The 21,104-nt window shown below is 37.1% G+C and overlaps 2 protein-coding genes across 2 annotated transcripts; both read right to left on the bottom strand.

Annotated features, from left to right (window-relative positions):
• Positions 1-689: 689 nt before the first annotated feature.
• On the bottom strand, positions 690-8,724 carry LOC136845097 (UDP-glycosyltransferase UGT5-like). The gene is made up of 11 exons (XM_067114928.1): positions 8,553-8,724; positions 8,157-8,328; positions 6,948-7,217; positions 5,512-5,702; positions 4,042-4,137; positions 3,597-3,690; positions 3,011-3,102; positions 2,714-2,847; positions 2,271-2,490; positions 1,325-1,468; positions 690-1,172 (listed from the first exon to the last, which is right to left on the bottom strand). Exons 2-11 carry the CDS (start codon positions 8,313-8,315, stop codon positions 1,040-1,042), a joined length of 1,533 nt encoding a protein of 510 aa, XP_066971029.1. The 5' UTR covers positions 8,316-8,328; positions 8,553-8,724; the 3' UTR covers positions 690-1,039.
• Positions 8,725-10,298: 1,574 nt separating this feature from the next.
• On the bottom strand, positions 10,299-18,869 carry LOC136845096 (UDP-glycosyltransferase UGT5-like). Its single transcript, XM_067114927.1, has 11 exons — positions 18,729-18,869; positions 18,318-18,492; positions 17,132-17,401; positions 15,818-16,008; positions 14,244-14,339; positions 13,152-13,245; positions 12,546-12,637; positions 12,229-12,362; positions 11,797-12,016; positions 10,934-11,077; positions 10,299-10,786 (listed from the first exon to the last, which is right to left on the bottom strand). The coding sequence occupies exons 2-11, from the start codon at positions 18,474-18,476 to the stop codon at positions 10,654-10,656; spliced, it is 1,533 nt and encodes a 510-aa protein (XP_066971028.1). The 5' UTR covers positions 18,477-18,492; positions 18,729-18,869; the 3' UTR covers positions 10,299-10,653.
• Positions 18,870-21,104: the final 2,235 nt, after the last annotated feature.

Raw genomic sequence — 21,104 nt, 5'->3', positions numbered from 1 at the left:
AAGAGAATGTAAATGGCACTACAGTAAAAGGAATGAAAGGGGTTGAAGCTAGGGGCTGAAGGAACACTGCAAAGAACCACCTGCCTAACAGTGCCACATGAGGTGCACTGAGCACTAACCCCTCTGATCGGGTCTTCCTAAATGATGAAAATTCAAAGGATTTGCTTAAACAAAAGCCACAAGCAAAACTCAGAAATTTGATCCCAAAGGTTGCCAAAGAAAAACTTGATTTCTTTACTAAGTGAATGGTTCCCACAAACTGTTACTCTCTTTTAGTTAACTAGTGCTACCAAGATTCATTTACCTTTTCTCAAAGGCATCACTCTGGGAAAAATTTGGAATACAAAGTTGACAGCCAAGTACAAAGGGGCTAAATGAAAGCTATAAAGTGCCTTTGGCAATTGTGGAAGTCCCTTTGCAGTTTAAAAATGTTGTGTCTTGTAATTATAACAAAGGCTTCAATGCTTTTAAGCATATGAGTACTTTGCCAATAAGCCTTCATTTTTGTTACTTATCTTTCACCAACTGTTTAGTTTACTTCTTATTTGTCTACCTTTATTTACACTTATTTTCATGTCTATTTCAGTGAAACTCCCTTTTTTAACTGTCTTCTCTCTTTTACTGTTTGTGCAATTACCTCATCTACATTAAACTGTCAATATCAATACAATGGCATAAAATGGACAAGAGAGTGAAGTAACACTTTAATCATTTAATGAAATTACAAAAATATTCACAGAAACTATTGAACAGCACAAAACCACATAAACTGTGCTCCTTCGCCACTGTTGAATTGGAAAGCTTGCAATGAAGATTGAACAAAGTTTTTTGAAAATCCACATAAATTTATTTACACATGTTTTGAAAGGGTTGACATGCATGTTTTCAAATCATGAAAATCTGCCTTCTTAAGCATTTTCTCTTGCCAATATAACCAAATGTATCTTACACTTATTCAACACTAATTCAGAAAAACATGTATGATAAACAACTGACATTCTCCTGATTACAAGAAAAGTTAGTCTACGATAATTTGTCATTAGTCTGTTTTATTTTTTGGTGTCCTTCGAAAGCATTTTATGATGGTGCGAAGCAGCTGAACACCAATCCATAACATCAGAAGCGCCAACAATAACATCATCGACCAAACATCCATATTGTAGATTTTGTACCTAGAATGCAGAATATACTGTATAAGTTAGGAAAATTATTCCACTTTTATATTTTCCTTTACACTTGAATACTAAAAGACAGTTAGTCTCACTGTCAAACTGACACGACATTGAATAATTAAGAAGCACACCTAAGCCTACAAAACACCTACCAGGGCATATCAGCTATGGGGCAACGGAGATGCTTAGCTCCATTATACCGGATAGCATATTCGGTCCAGAAAACAACAGTTTCTTGAGGAGAAATGGGCTGATCTCTCATTATTCTAGATTGCAGTTGTACGTGCTGCTGCATCCTGAAAGGAAAAACGAGATATCAAGAAAGTAGTTTTTTTCACTATGAAGATATTGGAAAGATCTCAGTTATACTGTCCAATAAAAGATAATATTGGAAAAGACTACCAGAGTTGTATGGTGTACAGTAATTACGAAGGGGGCAATAATGAAGAAGAAGTCTCCAGGTCCCTTTTAAAAGTTCCTCATTGCTTATTCTGTAGGATCAAAAGATCCTGCTCCTTCATTCCCATTTCAAAAGACACCAAGACCCTATAGGCTCTTTTTTGAGACATTTGGGTTTACCATAATTCAGCAGGTTTATACGACTTTTAGAAAATCTGAGAAAATCCTTACATAAAACATTACTTTTCAATTTTTTCAGATCCTTTAATCATTGAAATAAGAGCAAATTATTCAACATAAGTGTTTTTAGATACTTATACCTACAATATTATAATGTATTTTTAAATACACTGAGCTTACAGAATTTTCAATAACAATTATGAGGCTCGATTTTCAATTTATGCCTTTGGTTAAAGGAGTAAAACTTTCATATAGTTCAGGTTCTGGTACCCAGTAATTAGTGCAGTCAGGGCATTCAGACAATGAAGTGCGCCATTCCTAAATCACTGTAGCCTCAACTTTATAACTGTCACTGAACATTGGTAACTTTTGTATTTACAAGCACATGTGATTACAGTACTGTACACCATTTTTCTTTAAATGCTGGCTACTCAAAGGTCTCCAGCTCTCAATGTCACACAAAGCCCCATACAACAAAATACTGAACACAGAAATAAGTAACTTCATTCAAACACGTACTGTTCATTATCCATGATTGCAATTATCTCCTCAAAGAGAATGTCTTCTGTCAGGTCCTTCCAAAGGATTGTCTTTCCCCAGCCTTGGCGTTCAACTGTCCTCATGTTTGATTGCTGGTCAGCAAAAACTGGCAGACCGATAATGGGTGTTCCATGGTAGATAGACTCGAAGGTACTGAACAGACCACCATGCGTTATGAAGAGGCGCAGCTTCGAGTGACCTGTTTACATTTGAAAAGGTTATGTTGAAAACTGTGCCCCATATGCACTGTCAAAATAACAAACTGAATGAAGAAGCATCTGTGGGAAACTGTTCTCATAACCAAGAATTATACTTTATCACCAATGAGTATTATCTGAAGGAAATAATCACATTGGATCATAATAAATTATCATGTAATCTCTAAAAGTAGGTTCTTCATTTCCAAACATTAAGCCACTCACCTAGGATATCTTGCTGAGGCAGCCATTTCATGATTTTTACATTTGGAGGCAAATCAGGCATGAAGTCATCGTCCCATTTCCACAACACTCGTTGCTTCAGTGAGCTGAATACCTTGATAAGCATCTGTCTGTTTCTGGTCATAATTTTAAAGACTTACTAGGTAATCTTTATAGGCCTGATCGTTATCAACACGAAAGGAAAGTATTCCTTTATTTTAAATTGCTTTCATCTTGATTTATTATTCATGATGTGGGCTCTGTAGTTGCATTTGTTAGTATGATAATCAATAAACTTACTTTTCTGGTAGATAGGTAGATTTAACAACACTTCCCAGGCTGAAGAAGATGAAACCATGCTCACCAGAACCCTCGATCCACTCCTGAAGATCCTGTGAGGAACACAAGCTCATATACTGCAGATGCACTGATGGTTTTTTCATGAATCTGTGGCTTCGGTGTACGCCTTATCATTCTCTCGGTTCAAAAGGGCTATGTTTTGCTGATTCAACATTGCTTTCACCATGGCAGACAATGTTGAGAATAAAATAGAATATAGGATTTAGGCCAAAGGCCAAGCATGGGGACTCATGAGGTCGTTCAGCGCTGAAAGGGAAATTGACAGTAAAAAGGTTTTAAAGGCGTAATAGGAGGAAAACCTCGCAGTTGCACTATGAATTAATTATTAGGGGAGGGTTGAAAGTAAGATGGAAGCAAATATGAACAGAGATACAGTAAAAGGCATGAAAGAATTTGCAGCTGGGGGCAGAAGGGACGCTGCAAAGAACCGTACGTAACGCCCACAGTGCACTGACAGCGCTACCCCCCCTACAGGGAACAATGTTTACTTCCTTGACTAGAAGTTTGTCAAAAACCATAATCATACCTGCGGAAGTGGCTTGGCTGGCCGGCAATGAATCCCTCCTGCATGAACAACACCTGGGACGTATGGACGTGTTGGAAATTCGAGTTCACGTACACTGAAGAAAGGATCAACACAAACATATAGTACAGCAAAGCACAGCTATCAGAGAGACATAATGAGTAAAAACTTACTGCTGTCTTATAGGTTATGGGTGCTTACATAACACAGGCTGCATATGATCACAATACCTGCTTAATTAATGTTTCCCAGCATAAATGTCTTCAGTATTAATACTAACGTTCGCCTATTCAGAAGCTGAGTCAGAAGCATTCAGAAGTGTCAGCCTACTATGTACATCCCTCAGTGATCTGTCAAATGCTGGTGAATTATAACCTTTGTTTGATGATTTATAGATGGGCAAACTAAGATATACAAAGAACAGAAATGCAGAATCAATGTTACTCACCTGTTCAAAAATATCATTGAGACATTTTTCTGAAATTCTTCAAATGACGGCATATCCTCTGGGCATAGTCCAGAGCTTCGACACCTTCCTTCCAAACTGTCAAGAAGTCAAATTACACGGGTGAATAGTCTCATAGGATGATACAGTACTGTAATCCAATTTTTTGAAGATCTATGTTTGATTGTTTCTTTACTGTAATAACTAAGACAAAAAATTTACTTCTAAACAGTTTTATCACACTGTTAAAAACCCATAAATAAAACAAAGTAACATTGTATTCAGCAGCTACCAACAAATTTAATAATTGGTAAAAAATTATTTACTAAAAGTTTTTGTAACGATACTGTGAGACATGGGGGTGGTATTGACACTAAAACTGTGTTCTGAATTGGAAAAATTTATCCCTTTTTAGTTGAATCTTCTGTTCAACTGCCTTATAAAATGAAATTTATCCCAGGGCTTTCAGGATGCATTAATTCCATTCTTAAAAGTCATGCTTTTTCTTACATACGAACCAATACTCCCCCTCCACCTTTCCACAAAGGCACTGCCTAATGACCACCGGTCAAATGGATAATCCATTTGCACAGAATCCCTTGGGGTTGGTTCATTAAAAGATTTAATCTTACTGTATTCCTGTACAAAACCTCTTAATCTTGCATCTTCCATAGCATCATTTTTTATTTATGGCATCCAATTTAGAAAAGGACTTATTTCCTCAGATGGTGGTCATGCTATCTAATTGAGCACCCTCCATTAGCCTCCTATTTTAATTACATTATTCCCATCTATCATTCTGGTACATATTTTGAAATTTCACTCAATGATTTTCTTGCCAGCAATGTGCTGTAACTATAAAGTAAATCACCCGTATTCACGGGTGATGCGTACCGCATCCCCTCGGTGAATAGCTAAAATCCGCGAATACTTAAAACCCCTCTAAAAACACTTACAACTGCCTATTTTGATAGTTTAAACAAAAAAAAAAAACTCTAAAAATGCTTATACCTGAGTGTTTTAATAGTTTTATCACAAAAGTGCATTTAGTTATGAAAATTAAATGAAAATACAGTAATTAGTGAATATTTCTCATCGAAAAACACAGAATGGGCGAGTTCTCCGCGAATAATGTGTATATACGTTCCACAGAGAAATCCATGAATAGATGAGTCTACGAATAGTGAGACCGCAGATACGGAGGCTTTACTGTACTCATTACACCATTGTGAATGACAGTTCCGCTGAGTTCCTCTAACCTGGTTTTCACAAGTCTTTGTATTTCCCCAAACTAAGGCTTGTTACAATTTTTTGCATGGCATAAGACAGCTTCCTCTTAATGGTATCAGTATGCGTAAAAACAAACTCACAGTCAACAATCCCAGTGATCACGAAGACGAGGTTGGCCGACTTTTTGCTAAAACCATAAATGCACAGAACAAAAAAAAACTAGCTGAGAGCTGGAATACTTACTTGCTAACTATGTAACGAAAAAGCTTTACTATAAGTGTTTCGACAATCACGTTCGCTGTTCGTTGAAGGAAGGTGAATGGGTGCTGATAATCAAGGATGGGAACACTCAGGAAAGCTGGGTATGTTGGATTACCTATGTCCTCAGCATTAGGACTTAAGAACCTTAGAGCTGACACATAGATGAAGGGAACCTGGGAGAAAGATTTACTTGTCATTTTGCTTGAAGTACTATACCTAATGTGTTTGACATATTTCCTTAATCACACAAAGAGGGGTTTGCTTCCAAGTGCACAGATTAAATGATGGCTGAAGTTCATATCTACAGCACTGCATGATTATCAGCCTGTCAAACAAATTCTAAACACTGAAAACAAGAGCAAATCATGACACTGTATATGTTTTAACTACTGCATCATGTACTAGCACATGGAAAACAAGGAACCCTACTAGAAAGGGAGTAATATATTCCTCACATTTTGAGAAAAACCACTTTGTAATCAGCATTCAGCCATTTCAAGGTGTATTGATACTCTTATTCATGATATACAGTACTATCACATACTATCTTTCTAAATGTCTGGTAAAATTGGCTGGCAATTAACCTTTAACCACGTCGGTAAAAATGCTTTATTCCAAAAAATCCCTATCAGATTATAACATTCTGAGTAACACACTTCTAACAACATGCTGTAACATCTCCTACATTGAAGTAAGGAGGAGAATTGACTGAAAAACCCCAAATTTTTTCATTACAGGCAGTCCCCGGTTATTGGCGATCCGGCTTATCGGCACTGATACCCACCTAGCGAAGGCGCCAATATTCTTCGATTTCCGGTTATTGGCGATTTTCAGTTATCATCACGCCGCTGGGAACAGAACCCCCGCCAATAACCAAGGACTGCCTGTACTGTACATGTTGCGAATGAGATACAATTGTACCTGATGTAGGTGTATTCTCTCTGATCATTATCAAAGATACACAGAATGCCACTGCTGCTTTGCTAATAAAATGCCAGTGTTATTATAAAGTAATCAGTGAGGCAATTGAGTCACACCTCTAAACTCTGATAAGGTTTCCCCAGAGGATTTCTTCCTTGGAACAAGAGAACTCAATACTACAGGTCTTTAATTTGGTGGGGTACAATAGTTCCACTGGCACTGCAGAGACAAAAATGAATTTCATTAACACAACAGGAAAAGTCAAAAGATTCCCACTCGTTAAGAAAACACACAAAACAATGTTTTGAATGGATTCAGCAATGAGCCATGATTCAAATAAATTTTTCTATGTAGGAAACTGATTGCAAATTGACTCTAGAAACTAAAGAAGATTTATCAAGATGAATGTAAAGTACAATATTTATAATCAAGAGCTTATACATGCATCACTTATCTATACACAGAACATAATACTAAAGTCAATCCTTGCACCCTACCTTTAACTTATGGACTATCGAAAGATAGCAATCGCAAAGGAAGTTGGACAGGAGAACGATGTCATATTTCTCTTTTGACAACTCTTGCACTTCTTTATAAGCCAAAGTTTTGCCACAGGCATCGAGATACTGGAAAACACCTCCTATGCTAGGGAAGAATGACCCCTCAAAGTGGTTTACATCTACTAAGCCGGCATTTCCTTCTGGGACAACAACCTCACGGATGTTGTCTTTGACTACTTTGGATGGAAATGGTGTCACCAACGTTACCTGGAACAGGAAAAGTAAATGTAACCAAGATTATTATTTTCTTGTGAATATTTTTCAAGTTGTGTTACTTTAGCTGAACTGCAGTTGATGAAAACCATTTCTCTCTCATATATGGCTTGCTTCAATATTACAGGCATCCTTAGATAAAGAATGTCTACCCAGCAGCTATATTTTGTTGAAAAAAGGCACCATTCACCAATATATTGCAAGTAACTGACAGCTGAAAGTCAAAAGATTTCCATATAAAAGAGACCTCTTTTTAACATGAGTAAATTATTTGGTTGATAATATTTACCCTTTTCAATAGAATTTTACACTTTAATGTTTTTGACATCAGCTAGAACCCAACAGATCTCTAATCTCTTGAACTCTGTACATTGGTTAAACTGCCTTTATTCCACCAAGAAATTTGCTCTTCCAAGATCGCAGATAAACTTCAAGACCAAAATTCTAGATTTTTTTCTCTTGATCTCAGAAATTATGTTCACTGAAGATCTCTGGCCCTACGAATTTGACACTTTGGCCAATTCTTTAAGGTCACAGGTCAGTCTAATGGGCAGTATCCTATTTGTCTCCGATTCATTTGGATGAGACTTGGTAGGTAGGTACCTTATGGGTTATTGGTGTGTTTTCTAAAAATGTTTTACTCAGTTTTGAAGGTTGCAGATCAATGTTAAGGCCAACATTATTTTCCTCTGATCTTCTTGAAAGCTGGTTGGTAACTTGGGCTTTGAAATTCTTTTCCCAATTTTTTGTTGCCTTGACCTCTTGCTAAGATCACAGTTCAGTTTAAAGGTCACCTTTTCTCCAATTTCGAAAGAAATTTGGAATACAACTGCATAGAATTGCAACCCCTTGAACAGAAAATCCCTACGTAAGCACAAAACAGAGAGGCACTGAATTGTGAACTAAAAAAGACTAATGGGTGCTTGAACTTGCCTGATGTCCACTCTTGGCGAGTTCCTCTGCAATGGGCTTGTAAAAGTTCTGATGACTTTTACTCCCAATGGCCGCAATGAAGAGAACATCATAAGCATTACTTTCCCGGATGACTGTCACACTGCACGTCAGTGCTATCAGCAAGGACCAGCAGGCCATTTAAATTTTGTTCCTGATGAAGAGGAAAAATATGGGAGGAGGGATGAAGATGTTATGCAGCAAATTTAGTTTTACGGAAAATGACTTACAAGCTACCTGTAAGCTTACTGCTTTAGCAAAGTGGCATTTACATCCAATATAATTCATTAAGTACCTAATTTTTTCCCATTTCATAATATTCAGCATTACTGTATCACCCTATAAAGGCTAAAATTAGCAGACTAGATAAGTACTTACACTCAGATGGCACTTGTAACACTGTGATTTAAATATCTACCATGGAGTTCTCTTAATACGTAAACTGTTGAGTTTTCTTAAACTATTTTCGGGGTCAAATACAGACCTTCAATTGCATTTTCACTAACAGCAATACACTTAAAAACTGTTTTCACCTATGCTTGAAAGTAAACAAAAAATTGATAAGATTAATGTTATCTCCAGAAGATATTGTAATATAAATAATCTACTCGACAATGTGATTAGGGCAACTGGGAGGAATTTAGCCGTATCATGTACCAAGGTTCATTTCTTTAGGCTTATCAACTTACCAATGCTCTGATTGCATGGGGAGCTTGTGACATAGGAGCCAAAGAAAGGATAATTAAGATGGAAAAATGAAAAGAAGTTGGAGAAAGTGCGAATCTTCACTGGATGATCTGAATGAAATGGAATGGAACACAAAATTTAAGCCAAAAGCTAAGTGCTGGGACCTATGAGATTGTTCAGGAGAGGGTGGAAAGAAAGATGGAAGACAGAATATGAATGGAATTACAGTAAAATGAATGAACAGGCTGCGGCCATGGACCAGAGATGCTGCAAAGAATTTTTAAGTAATGCCTAAAAGTGAGGTGTACTGATGGCACTAGGGGTATAGTGATCTGAATGCCATGCCTGCAATGCTTGGAATACCTGGAGTGAATGCAAGCATTTTAAAGGGCAGGGAAAAATTACTGACTTGTGTTAGTACAGATACAATGGTACAGGTTACAGGGGTTGGACAATCTGTTAAGAGTACCAAACACATTTTAGATTCCTTCAACTAAAGCTGATAAAACTTTGGTGAACGTTCTGATTCAGAATTTAGCCCTCTTCCTAACTGAAGAGAATAGAATATAGAATCTAGGGCAATGGCTAAGCCCTGGGACCTATGAGGTCATTCAGTGCTGAAACGGAAATTTACAGTAAAAAGGTTTTATAGGTGTAACAGGAGGAAAACCTCACAGTTGCATTATGAATCAATTGTTAGCAGAGTTTGGAAAGATGGAAGAAAGAGAATGTATATGGCAGTACAGTAAAAGGAATGAAAGGGGTTGAAGCTAGGGGCTGAAAGGACGCCTCAAAGAACCTTAAGCAAAGCCTACAGTGCACTGCATGAGGTCTACAGTGCACCGCATGAGGTGCACTGACAGCACTAACCCCCTATGGAGTCTTCCTAAATGATGAAAATTCAAAGGATTGCTTAAACAAAAGCCACAAGCAAAACTTAGAAATTTGATCCCAAAGGTTGCCAAAGAAAAACTTGATTTCTTTACTAAGTGGATGGTTCCCACAGCCTATTACTCTCTTTTAGTTAACATGCACTACCAAGATTCATTTACCTTTTCTCAAAGGCGTCACTCAGGGAAAAATTTGGAATACAAAGTTGACAGCCAAGTACAAAGGGGCTAAATGTAAGCTGCAATTGTGGAAGTCTCCTTTGCAGTTTAAAAATGTTGTGTCTTGTAATTAAAACAAGGGCTTCAATGCTTTTAAGCATATGCTTACTTTGCCAATAAGCCTTCATTTTTTATTATTTATCTTTCACCAACTGTTTAGTTTATTTCTTTTTTGTTTACCATTATTTACTTGTTTTCATGTCTATTACAGTGAAACTCGCTTTCTTGACTGTCTTCTTTCTTTTACTGTTTGTGTCAACTACCTCATCTACATTAAACTGTCAATACTGTATCAATACAATCGCATACAATGGACAAGAGAGTAAAGTAACACTTTAATCATTTAATGAAATGACAACAAAATACTTATACAAACTATTAAACAGCACAAAACCACATAAACTGTGCTCTTTCACCACTGTTGAATTGGAAAGCTTGCAATGAAGTTTGAACAAAGTTTTTGGAAAATCCACATCAATTTATTTACAGATGTTTTGAAAAGGTTGACACGCATGTTCCTAACTCATGAAAATGCCCTTTCTTAAGCATTTTCTCTTGCCAATATAACCAAATGTATCTTACACTTATTCAACACTAATTCAGAAAAATATGTCTCACAAACAACAGTTATTGGTATTCTCCTAATTGCAAGAAATGAGAAGTTAGTCTATGATAATTTGTCATTAGTCTGTTTTATTTTTTGGTGTCCTTCGAAAGCATTTTATGATGGTGCGAAGCAGCTGAACACCAATCCATAACATCAGAAGCGCCAACAATAACATCATCGCCCAAACATCCACATTGTAGACTTTGTACCTAGAATGCAAAATATATAAGTTTGGAAAATTATTCCACTTTTATATTTTCCTTTACACTTGAATACTACAAGACAGTTACTCTCATTGTCAAACTGACACGACAATGAATAATTAAGAAGCACACCAAAGTCTACAAAACACCTACCAGGGCATATCAGCTATGGGGCAACGGAGATGCTTAGCTCCATTGTACCGGATAACATATTCGGTCCAGAAAACTACAGTTTCTTGAGGAGAAATGGGCTGGTCTCTCATTATTCTGGATTGAAGTTGCACGTGCTGCTGCATCCTGAAAGGAAAAACGAGATATCAAGAAAGTAGTTTTTTCACTATGAAGATATTGGAAAGATGTCAGTTATACTATCCAATAAAAGACAATATTGGAAAAGACAACCAGAGTGGTATGGTATACAGTAATCACAACTCCTTCATTCCCATTTCAAAGGACACCAAGACCCTATAGGCTCTTTTCGGAGGTGTTTGGTTTTACCATAGCTCAGCAGGTTCATATAAATTTTATAAATACTGAGAAAATCCTATGACAGATAAAACATTACTTTTCAATTTCTCAAAAGCCTTTAATCATTTAAATAAGAGCAAATTATTAGACACAAGTGCTTTTAGACACTTATACACCTACAATATTAGAATGTATTTTTAAATACACTACACTAAGTTTGCAGAATTTACAATAACAACTATGAGGCTTAATTTTCAATTTATGCCTTTGGTTGAAGGAGTAAAATTTTCATATGGTTCAGGTTCTAGTATCAAGTAATCAATGCAGTCAGGGCACTCTGACAATGAAGTGCCTCATTCCTAAATCACTGTGCAGTCTCAACTTTATGGCTGTCATTGACTACCTGTTATTGTAGGAAATCTTACAAAAGAACATTGGTAACGTTTGTATTTACAAGCACATGTGATTTTTTCATTTATCTTTAAATGCTTGCTGTTCAAATACTAAATACTAAACATAGAAATAAATAACTTCATTCAAACACATACTGTTTATTATCCATGACTGCAATTATATTCTGAAGGAGAATGTCCTCTGTCATGTCCTTCCAAAGGATTGTCTTTCCCCAGCCTTGTCGTTCAACTGTCTTCATGTTTGACTGCTGATCAGCAAAAACTGGCAGACCTATAATGGGCCTTCCATGATAGATAGACTCAAAGGTACTGAACAGACCGCCATGTGTCATGAAGAGGCGCAGTTTCGAGTGACCTGTTTGCATTCGAGAAGGAAGGAAGAAGTTCTGTTGAAAACAGTGCCCCGTAAGCATTGTCAAAATAACATCAACTGAATGAAGTAGCATCTATGGTAAACTGTTCTCATAATCGTCGAGTAATATTTGAAGGAAATAATTACTTCAGATCGTAATAAATTATGTGATCTCCAAAAATACGTTCTTAATTTCCAAACACTAAGCCACTCACCTAGGATATCTTGCTGAGGCAGCCATTTCATGATTTTCACATTTGGAGGCAAATCAGGCATGACGTCATCGTCCCATTTCCACAACACTCGTTGCTTCAGTGAGCTGAATACCTTGATAAGCATCTGTCTGTTTCTGGTCATAATTTTTGAAGACTTACTAGGTAATCTTAATAAGCCTAATAGTTTGTTACTAACATGAGGGGAAAGGATATGAAAGTATATTCCTTTATATTAAATTGCTTTCATCTTAATTTATTATTCATGATTTGTGCTTTGTATTGGCATTAAGTGTTATAATCAATATATGGGTACTTACTTTTCTGGTAGATCGGTAGATTTAACAACACTCCCCAGGCTGAAGAAGATGAAACCATGCTCACCAGAACCCTCAATCCACTCCTGAAGATCCTGTGAGGAACACAAGCTCATATAATGCAGATGCATTGGTGGCTTTTTCATGACTATGGTTTCTGTGAATACCTTATCATTTTCTGTTCAGACTAATTGTGTTTTGCTAATTCAACATCTCTGCTTTCACCAAGGCTGACTATGTTGAGAATAGAATACAGAATTTAAGCCAAAGGTCAAGCACTGGGACTCATGAGGTTATTCAGCGCTGAAAGGGAAATTGACAGTAAAAAGGTTTTAAAGGTATAATAGGAGGAAAACCTTGCAGTTGCGCTATGAACTATGAATCAATTGTTATGAGAAGGTGGAAAGTAAGATGGAAGCAAATATGAACAGAGATACAGTATAAGGCATGAAAGATGTTGCAGCTGGGGGCTGATGGGATGCTGCAAAAAACCTTAAATGCAATAATGCCTACAGTGCACTACATGAGGTGCACTAACAGCACTTATCCCCCTACAGGGGACAATGTTGAGTTCCTTGACTAGAAGTTTGTCAAAAACCATAATCATACCTGTGGAAGTGGCTTGGCTGGACGGCAATGAATCCCTCCTGCATGAACAATACCCGGGACATACGGACGAGATGGAAATTCGAGTTCACGTACACTGAAGAAAGGACCAACAGAAACATGTATAGCAAAACACATTTTTCAGAGAGACATAATGAGTAAAAACTTACTGCTGTCTTGTTGGTTATGGGTGTTTACATAAAACAGGCTGCATATGATTATAATACCTGTTTAACAAGTACAGTCTACAGAGTACTCACACCAACACACAAAAGCCTGCCCGCTCTTATCTCATTAACATAACTGACTCAAATTCTAGCATAAGTTTCAACCTCAGGTGAGGGCAGTATCTGTTGCCTACTGGAATGTCTAACATTTTTTCCATGGTAATCTAGTTGTTCAATGCACTCCCAATACCAAAAACAAAAAAACTGTGTATTTCATATCTCGAGCCACCTACAGTCAAGGACACTGTCTGAAGGTTTCACTATCATGCCTAGGTTAACAGTGTGGTCAATGTCTTACCAGTATGTTTCCCAGCAAAAATGTCTTCGGTACAGTGTTAATATTAATGTTCCCCTATTCAGAAACTGAGTCAGAAACAATTAGAAGCTTTAGCCTATTACAGTTGACCCCCTGATCTGCAGGGGGATAGGGACCTCAACCCCCCATGAATAGCTAAAATCCACGAATACTTGACATCCATCTAAAATCACTTATAACTGCCTATTTCAATAGTTCAAACACCAAAATCCCCTCTCAAAAACTTATAACTGCCTACTTTAATAGTTTTATTATAAATGTATTTAGTCACAAAAATAATGTGAAAATACAGTAATCAGCAAATATTTCTATACGAAAAATTCTGCGAATAGGCAAATTTTCTGTGAATAATGTGGATACACAGTACGTTCCACAGAAAAATCCGTGAATTGGTGACATCATGAATCCTGAACTGCGAATAGGTGGGGGCACACGCTGCACATCCCTTGTTAATTTGTCAAATGCGGACGAATTATAATCTTTGTTTGATGATTTATAGACAGGCAGGCCAAGATATACAAAGAAGAGAAATGGAGAGTCAATGTTGCTCACCTGTTCAAAAATATCATTGACACATTTTTCTGTATTTCTTCAAATGATGGCATATCCTCCAGGCACAGACCAGCACTTCGACAACTTTCTTCCAAACTGTAAAGAAGTCAAATTACACAGTTGAATAGTCTCATAGGATGATACAGTACTGTAATCTAATTTTTTAAAGATCTGTGTTTAAGGTTTTGAAGATCTGTGTTAATTTTTTTCTTTACTGTACATTAATAACTCCAGTGTGACTAACAATTTACTTTTAAACACTTCTACCACACTCTGGTGTCTTCCTCAGCTGCACACCACAAAGTATTATACAGGCAGTCCCCGTTTATTGGCGGGGTTCCATTCCCAACAGCGTGACGACCGAAAATCGCCGCTAACCGAAAATCAGCAACAATAGCACTGATCCCCGGTTAGTGGCGCCGGTAACCGGTGATCAGCGCCACCGATAAGAGGTAATCAGCGCCGATAACCGGTTATCAGCGACAAAAATCTGGTTATCGTCGTCGCTAGACAAGCGCCGTAAAACCGGATCACCGGTGACTGAGGCTGCCGATAACCATGGACTTCCTCTAGGGCCTTACAGTGATTCTTACAAATTTACAAAGAAAACAAAGTAAGATTGCAGTCGACACATACCAACGATTTAATATTTGGTAAAAACTGATTTACTAAATATTTTGGTTACGATATTATGTGACATGGCAGTGGATCTGACAATTACACTATGTTCTGCACTGGAAAAATTAAACACTCTTTTGCTGAATCTTCTGTTCAGCTGCCCTTATAACAATGCATATCCTAAGGCTTTCTGAATACATCAGTTCCAGTCTCAAAAGTCATGCCTTTTCTTAACACCTCGACTTAATGGAACTAAAACTTATTATAATTATTTTTTGCTGTGCTACCATTTTAGATGCGACACATTTTAGACAAAGCTCATAAATTGAATGTAAAGTACAGGTTAGTTTAGATCGGGAACTATGCGGGAATGCTGTTCACTGTAAGATACTTAAAAAACATTCAATTGCAGCTACAATACTAGTCTTTGTTCCTAATCAGAAAGCCAGACAAGTTGGGGTGCCACTGTATGTGAACCAATACTACCCATCCCCTTTTTATTTCTTCTTACTGTATTCCTGGACAAAGAATCTTAATCTTGCATCTTTCATGACATTTTTTTTTTATTAATGACATCCAATTTAGAAAAGGACTTACATTATTTCCTCAGCTGGTGGTAATGCTATCCAACTGAACACCCTCCATTAGCTTCCAAATTTTAATTTTGTTTTCATATATTATTCTGGTATTTTGAAAATTCACTCAATGATTTTCTTGCTAGCAATGTCCTATAACTACACTCATCTCACCATTGTGAATGATAGATCCTCTGAGTTCCTCTAACCTGGTTTTCACATGTCTTCGTACTTCCCCAAAATAAGACCTGTTACAATTTTTTGCAAGGCATAAGACAGCTTCCTATTAATGGTATCATTATGTGTAAAAACAAAAACTCACAGCCAACAATCCCAGTGATTACTAAGATGAGACTGGCTGACTTCAGCTGGAAAACTCACTTGCTAATCATGTGACGAAACATCCTTGTTCCAAAAGTTTCAAGTATCACGTTAGCTGTTCGTTGAAGGAAGGTGAAGGGGTGCTGATAATCAAGGATGGGAAAATTCAGGAAAGCTGGGTATGCCGGATTACCTATGTCCTCAGCATTATGACTTAAGAGCCTCAGAGGTGACACATAGATGAAGGGAACCTGAGAGAAAGATTTATTTGTCATTTTGCTTGAAGCACTACGCTTAATGTGTCAGACATATTTCCTCAACCAAACAAAAAAGAGGTTCGCTTCCAAGTCCACTGATTAAATGATGGCTGAAGTTCATATCTACAGTACTGCATGATTATCAGCTTGTCAAATAAATTCTAAACACTGAAAACAAGAGCAAATCATGACACTGTATATGTTTTGACTATAATGTACTAGCACATGAAAAGCATGGAAGCCTAATATATTCCTCACTTTTTGGGAAAACCACTTTACAATCAGCATTTAGTCATTTCGAGGTGTGATGATACTCTTATCCATGATATACAGTATCACATATTGTCTCTAAATGTTTGGTAAAATTGGCTGGCAATTAATCTTTAAACATGCCAGTAAAAATGCTGTATTCCAACAAATCCCTATCAGATTATAACATCCTGAGTAACACACTCATAACAACATACTGTAATATTATCTCCTACACTGAGGTAAGGTTGAGAACTGATTAAAAAACCCCAATATTTTCTAACTACAAGTTGCAAATGAGATGCACCTGATGGAGATCAGGTGCAAGTCTATTCTCTCTGATCATTATCAAAGGGTTTTGATTATCCAGTTATGTGCCCACTTAAGGTGTTTCCTTTATAAATATTTAAAAAAAAAAAAATACCCAGAATGCCACAGCTGCTTTTTTACTAGAAGACAGTGCTACTATGAAGGAATCAGTTGGGCAACTGAGTCACACCTCTAGACTCTGATAAGATTTGCCCAAAGACTTTCTTCCTCAGAACAAGAGAACTCGTTACTACAGATCTTAAACTTGGTGGGTTACAACAGAACCAGTGGAACTGCAGAGGCAAAAATGAATTTCATTAACATCACAGGAAAAGTCAAAATATTTCCACTGGTTGAGAAAACACGGAAAATAATGTTTCACATGGATTCAGATATGAGCCGTCATTCAAATAAATTTTTCTGTTCAGGAAACTGATTGCAAATTGACTCTAGAAACTAGGGAAGATTTATCAAAATGAATGTACAGTATCTATAATCAAGAGCTTATACAGTACATGCGTCACTTATCTAAACACTAAAGTCAATCCTTGTACCCTACCTTTAATTGATGGATTAACGAGAGATAGCAGTCACAAAAGAAGTTGGACAAGAGAATGACGTCATACTTCTCTCTCGACAACTCCTGCACTTCTTTATGAGCCAAAGTTTTCTCGCAGGCTTCGAGATAGTGGACAAAACGCCCAACGCCAGGGACGAAGGATGCCTCAAAGTGGTTCAAATTCATTAAGCCAACATTTCCTTCCGTGACAACAACCTCACGGATATTGTTTTTGACTCCTTTGGATGGAAATGGTGTCACCAACGTTACCTGGAACAGAGAAAGTAAATGTAACCGAGATTGTTACTTTTCCAGCCCTTACTTTGACTGAACTATAGCTGTTGACGATCACTTCCCTCTCATATATGGCTTGCTTTAATATTACAGGCATTATTCAATCGTCTGCTCAGCAGCTATAATTTGTTGAGGAAATGCACCGTTCACCATTATATTACAAGTATCTGACAGCTGAAAGTCAATAGACTTCTTTATAAAAGAGATCTCTTTTTAACAGGAGTCAAATTAACTATTTAATAAAATTTACCAATTTCCATAAGATTTTACACTTGAATGTTTTTGACATCAGTCAGAACATAACAGATCTTTAATCTGTTGAACTTTGTACAATGGTTAAGCCACCTTTGCTCTACCCAGTTACAGCCAATACATCTGATGCTTTTCCAAGATCGCAGATAAACTTCAAGGCCAAAATTCTTTATTTTTTTCTCTTGATGTTAGAAAGTATGTTCACCGAAGATCTCTGGTCCTAAGAATTTGACTTTGACCAATCGTTTAAGATCACAGGTCAGTTTAATGGGTAGTATCTTATTTGTCTTCGGTTGACTTGGATGAAACTTGGTAGTACCTTATGGGTTGATGGCGTGTTTCCCAAAAATGTTTTACTCAGTTTTCAAGATTACAGGTCAATGTTAAGGTCAACATTATTTTTCTCCGGTCTTCTTGAAAGTTGGTTGGTAACTTGGGCTTTGAAATCCTTTTCCCAATTTTTGATGCCTTGGCCTCAAGGTCACAGTTCAATTTAAAGGTCACCTTTTCTCTGATTTCAATAGAAACTTGGAATGCACATGGGTTAGAAATGTAATCCCTTGAACAGAAAATCCCTACATAAGCGCAAAACAGAGCAACCGAATTATGAACAAAAAGACTAATGGGTGCTTGAACTTGCCTGGTGTCCACTCTTGGCGAGTTCTTCTACAATGGGCTTGTAAAAGTTCTGATGACTTTTACTCCCAATGGCCCCAACGAAGAGAACATTATAAGCGTTACTTTCCTGAATGACTGTCACACTGCACATCAGTGTTATTAGCAAGGACCAGCAGGCCATTGTTTAGGTTTTGTTCCTGATGAAAAGGAGAAATATGAGAGGGATGAAAATGTTGTGCTGAAAACTTAGTTTTACAGAAAATTGCTTACCAGCCACTCATAAGCTTAGATTTACTGTACATCCAACAAAATTCACAAAGTACTATGATTTTTTTCCACTTCATAATATTGAGCATTATCAACAAGTACTGAGGCTAAAATTAGCCGACTAGATAAGTACTTAGAGAAGATGGCACGTTTAAGTGTAACTCACATATCTAGCGTGGGGTTAACAGGTAAATTGTTGAATCTTCTCAAACCACTTTCAAACTCGAAGACAAGCTTTGTCGTATTTTCACTGATAGCAATACACTCAAAAACTGGTTTCACTTATGCAGCTCAAGTGACCAAAAGCATTGATAAGATTAATGTTATCTTCAGAAGATATTGTGATACTGTACAAATAACCTGCTTGTCATAATGTGATAACAGCAACGTGGACTTCAATCTTTAAATAAATTCCTCTGTATCATGTACCAACGCCCAACTCTTTGGGCTTACTAACTTCCCAAGAAAGGACAGTTCAAGATGGAAAAATGAAAAGTTAGAGGAAGTACAAATCTTCACTGAGTGATCTAAATGGAATGGAATGTAATATAAAATTTAGGGTAGATGCTAAGCACTGAGACCTATGAGGTCATTCAGCTAAGAAAGGTAAATTGAAAGTAAATGGTTTGAAAGGTGTGACAAGAGGAAAACCTTGCAGTTGCACTATGAATCAATTGTTAGGAGAGGGTGAAAAGAGAGGCAGAAGATAGAATATGAATGGAAGTGCAGTAAAAGGAATGAAAGGGGCTGCAGCCATGGACAAGAGATGCTGCAAAGAAACTTGGCAATATCATCAAAGCAACGAGTGAGGTGCGCTGACGCCACTAACACCCTATAGGGTATGGTAATCTGAATGCTAAAGAAAGCGATGGCATGGCTGCAATGCTTGAAATATCTGGGGTGAATGTGAACATTTTAAAAGTTGGGAAAGTCACTAACTTGTGTGTTATTACAGATATGACGGTGCAGGTTACCGAAAAAGGGTCGGACAACCTATTAAGAGTACCTTTTTGGACTCTAGAGCAGTATCAAACCTATATATATTGGATTCCTTCAACTAAAACTGATAAAACTTTGGTGAACATATTTTAGAATATACTACAGCCATCTTCCTCAGTGATGAAACTTTAGAGAAATGCCTCACCAACAACCACAAGCAAAATTCAGAAATCTGATCAAGGTTATGAAGAAAAGCTGGGTGCTATTCACAGAGGATGGTTCCCACAGCCCGATACTCTCTTGTAGTTAACTACTGTCACCAAGATTCATTTACCAAACCAGCTTTCACCATCATCCGTACACTTCAGGTTTATATTTCCATAGGAACAAAAATTGAGAGGACTGAAGCAACACTATCCATCTGTGATATCATCTAATGTAACCATGTTACTTAGCAATGCTTCACCTTAACACCAATGATTGATTGACTTATAGATTTTAGGCATACATGCCAAGCACTGGGGCAACTAAGGCTATTCAGCACTGAAAGGGAAATTGACAGTAAAAGTCTGAAAGGTGTCCCAGGAGGAAAACCCGCAGTTGCACTATGAATCAATTGTTAGGCGAGGGTGGACAGTAAGATGGAAGAAAGAGAATATGAACGGAGGTACAGTAAAATGGATGAAAGCAGTTGCAGCTAGGGCCGAAGGGACACTGCAAAGACCCTCAATTAATGCCTACATTGCACCGCATGAGGTGCACTGACGGCACTAACCCCCTACGGGGCCTAACACCACTGGTTTTGTCTGTTATGTTTTTTACGGAAGGACAGGGTTTCACATCAAGTGCCAGCTTTGGGTAAAACTACTGTACTACATAATGCTTTCATCCTTGTCGACTTCAGCCCTGACTTTAATTATTGTAGGATATTTAAAATACCTTAGACAGCTTGAAAAGATCATTTGATTCGTGACTCAAGATATCATACACAACTTGAAGTGATCATTCAATTCGTGACTTGAGATATATACACAACTTGAAAAGATCATTCAATCTGAAACTTAAGATATTATGCACAAGCTGAAATGATCATTTAATCAGAGACCTAAGATACCATACACAACTTGAAATGATCAATCTGGGACTTAAGATACAATACAATTTGAAATGATTGTTCAATCTGAGATTTATCTTTCAAATATAGCAAATTATAAAATGCAGGTCAGGAAAAAACCATCTTTATGCATTTTCTATGAAGACAAAGAGTTGTAAATGGAAAGCTGTAGTACATAAACAGTAACCCTAATGTAAATAAAAGAAGTTGGAACACCTTTTCCTACAATATGTTACTTAATTACTATTTCCCTTATGTTTCTCCTAACATGATTGTAACATTGGCAGTCAACATGTTTACGCAACAACATACAAATCCTCATTATCATATGGTATTAGCCATGTGCCGTTTCAGCAAGACATTCATAATCTATAAACTGACTGGTCTTCAATTGCACATAAACAGCATGTGGTGTTCAAACTCTTACATAATCAACAGTAGAAACAGTTTTCTACCATTACTAAGGTAAAGAATAAAAAAACCCACATA

Source organism: Macrobrachium rosenbergii, chromosome 13, assembly GCF_040412425.1.
Source record: "Macrobrachium rosenbergii isolate ZJJX-2024 chromosome 13, ASM4041242v1, whole genome shotgun sequence".
Lineage (NCBI taxonomy): Eukaryota > Metazoa > Arthropoda > Malacostraca > Decapoda > Palaemonidae > Macrobrachium > Macrobrachium rosenbergii.
This window is presented reverse-complemented; position numbering and strand designations above follow the sequence as displayed.

Bases quoted from the DNA above. Each gene is read 5' to 3' on its own strand.
- LOC136845096 (XM_067114927.1), bottom strand. From the start codon at position 18,476: ATGGCCTGCTGGTCCTTGCTAATAACACTGATGTGCAGTGTGACAGTC. The intron at 17,402-18,317 runs GCAAGTTCAAGC...TCTCTGTTCCAG, and splicing joins TCGCCAAGAGTGGACACCAG to GTAACGTTGGTGACACCATT. The intron at 12,638-13,151 runs GTATGATTATGG...TGTTCCTCACAG, and splicing joins CAGCCAAGCCACTTCCACAG to GATCTTCAGGAGTGGATTGA.
- LOC136845097 (XM_067114928.1), bottom strand. From the start codon at position 8,315: ATGGCCTGCTGGTCCTTGCTGATAGCACTGACGTGCAGTGTGACAGTC. The intron at 5,703-6,947 runs GTAGGGTGCAAG...TCTTTCTCCCAG, and splicing joins CGATAGTCCATAAGTTAAAG to GTTCCCTTCATCTATGTGTC. The intron at 2,491-2,713 runs GTGAGTGGCTTA...AAATGTAAACAG, and splicing joins GCCTCAGCAAGATATCCTAG to GTCACTCGAAGCTGCGCCTC.